At 47.5% G+C, this 1235-nt stretch overlaps 1 protein-coding gene across 1 annotated transcript in view; it reads left to right on the top strand.

Moving 5' to 3' along the window:
- FNDC1 (fibronectin type III domain containing 1) overlaps positions 1 to 1235 on the top strand; it is a gene marked incomplete at both ends in the record, with an annotated part of 17694 nt that overhangs the window by 3872 nt on the left and 12587 nt on the right. The window contains one exon of the mRNA XM_009073202.1: positions 256 to 370. Coding sequence (XP_009071450.1) covers positions 256 to 370 — 115 coding nt within the window. The remainder of the gene's footprint in view (positions 1 to 255; positions 371 to 1235) is intronic.

Raw genomic sequence — 1235 nt, forward strand, 5'->3', positions numbered from 1 at the left:
GAAGAGAGTTATGAGGCATTGGAATGGGCTGCCCAAGGAGGTGGTGGATTCACCATTCCTGGAGGTTTTCAAGATGAGACTGGATGTGGCACTTAGTGCCATGGTCTAGTAACGACAGTAGGGTTGGACTCAATGATCTTTGAGGTCTCTTCCAACCTGGTTGATTCTGTGATTCTATGATTCTATAGAATATAAGTTGAAGACAGTTACTGTTTGATGTTGTTATTGATATGCTGTTTTGTTTTGCCATTTCAGAGGAGGAAGAGGTGGAGGTGGCACAAGACATAACTGTTCGAGTTATGTCCTCTCAGTCTGTGCTCGTCACTTGGACAGACCCACTGTATGAAAAACGGAAGATTGCAGCAAATAGGTAGTTAGCCCTCTGCTTTTTGAATGGCTACTGAAGGGGGACTGATGCTAACACACCACACTTTGCCATTTTTTTAATTCTGGTTGGTTATGAGAATAGTTTAGCTTGCCTCCCAATGCCCTGGTTGCTAGTATGAACAGATCTGTGTAAGTGCTGGACTACAGAGGTTTATATCCCTTCTGAAATGTTGCCAGCACAAACTGGGAGTATTTTGCTGTTCAAATGCTGGTATATCACCACAGTCAGCAAATCCCCATGCATGCATGGAGAAAGAAGGGATAAGGGACAGGGCACGGCCCACAGAGATGAAGCGTTGGGTTGGATTGTCAGAACAGACTACATCTTTGAAACTACCATACAGTGCGTGAAGGAAGCATCACTGCAATGGGAAAGAGCCATCATTGCAATGTGCATCCTCTGACCCTCCAGAAACCCCATGCAGCTGAGGCTGAGCAGGTCAGGGGCTCCTGACTGGGAGAGCTTGGCTCGCAGCAGCTTGCTGCAGCAGTTGGAGACCAAAACAAACAGGGAAATGGGCTGGAAACTGCCAAAGGTCTGAAAGCATTAAATTGTGTTGCTCAGCCTGGGAACACCAAATAGCTGTGCAACCTGGTGCTGAAATACCCTGAGGGTCACAGCAGGAAAAGTGGTAACTTTAGATGTTCTCAGTTTTCTTGTGGAAGCAGTTATCTAGGCAGACATGTGGGAACCAAGCTGCTGGTGCTGCTCTGGGAGCAAAGGACTCTCAGCCATCCAGCCATGCTTATGGACATGGAACAGTGAGATGGTGATGTGGAGCCTCCTGGGACACCTTGGTCGGTTCAGAAAATGCTGTGGCTTCCCCCTGGGGATGGGGATGTTTTGA

The sequence above is a fragment of the Acanthisitta chloris genome, unplaced genomic scaffold (genome assembly GCF_000695815.1).
Source record: "Acanthisitta chloris isolate BGI_N310 unplaced genomic scaffold, ASM69581v1 scaffold23764, whole genome shotgun sequence".
Lineage (NCBI taxonomy): Eukaryota > Metazoa > Chordata > Aves > Passeriformes > Acanthisittidae > Acanthisitta > Acanthisitta chloris.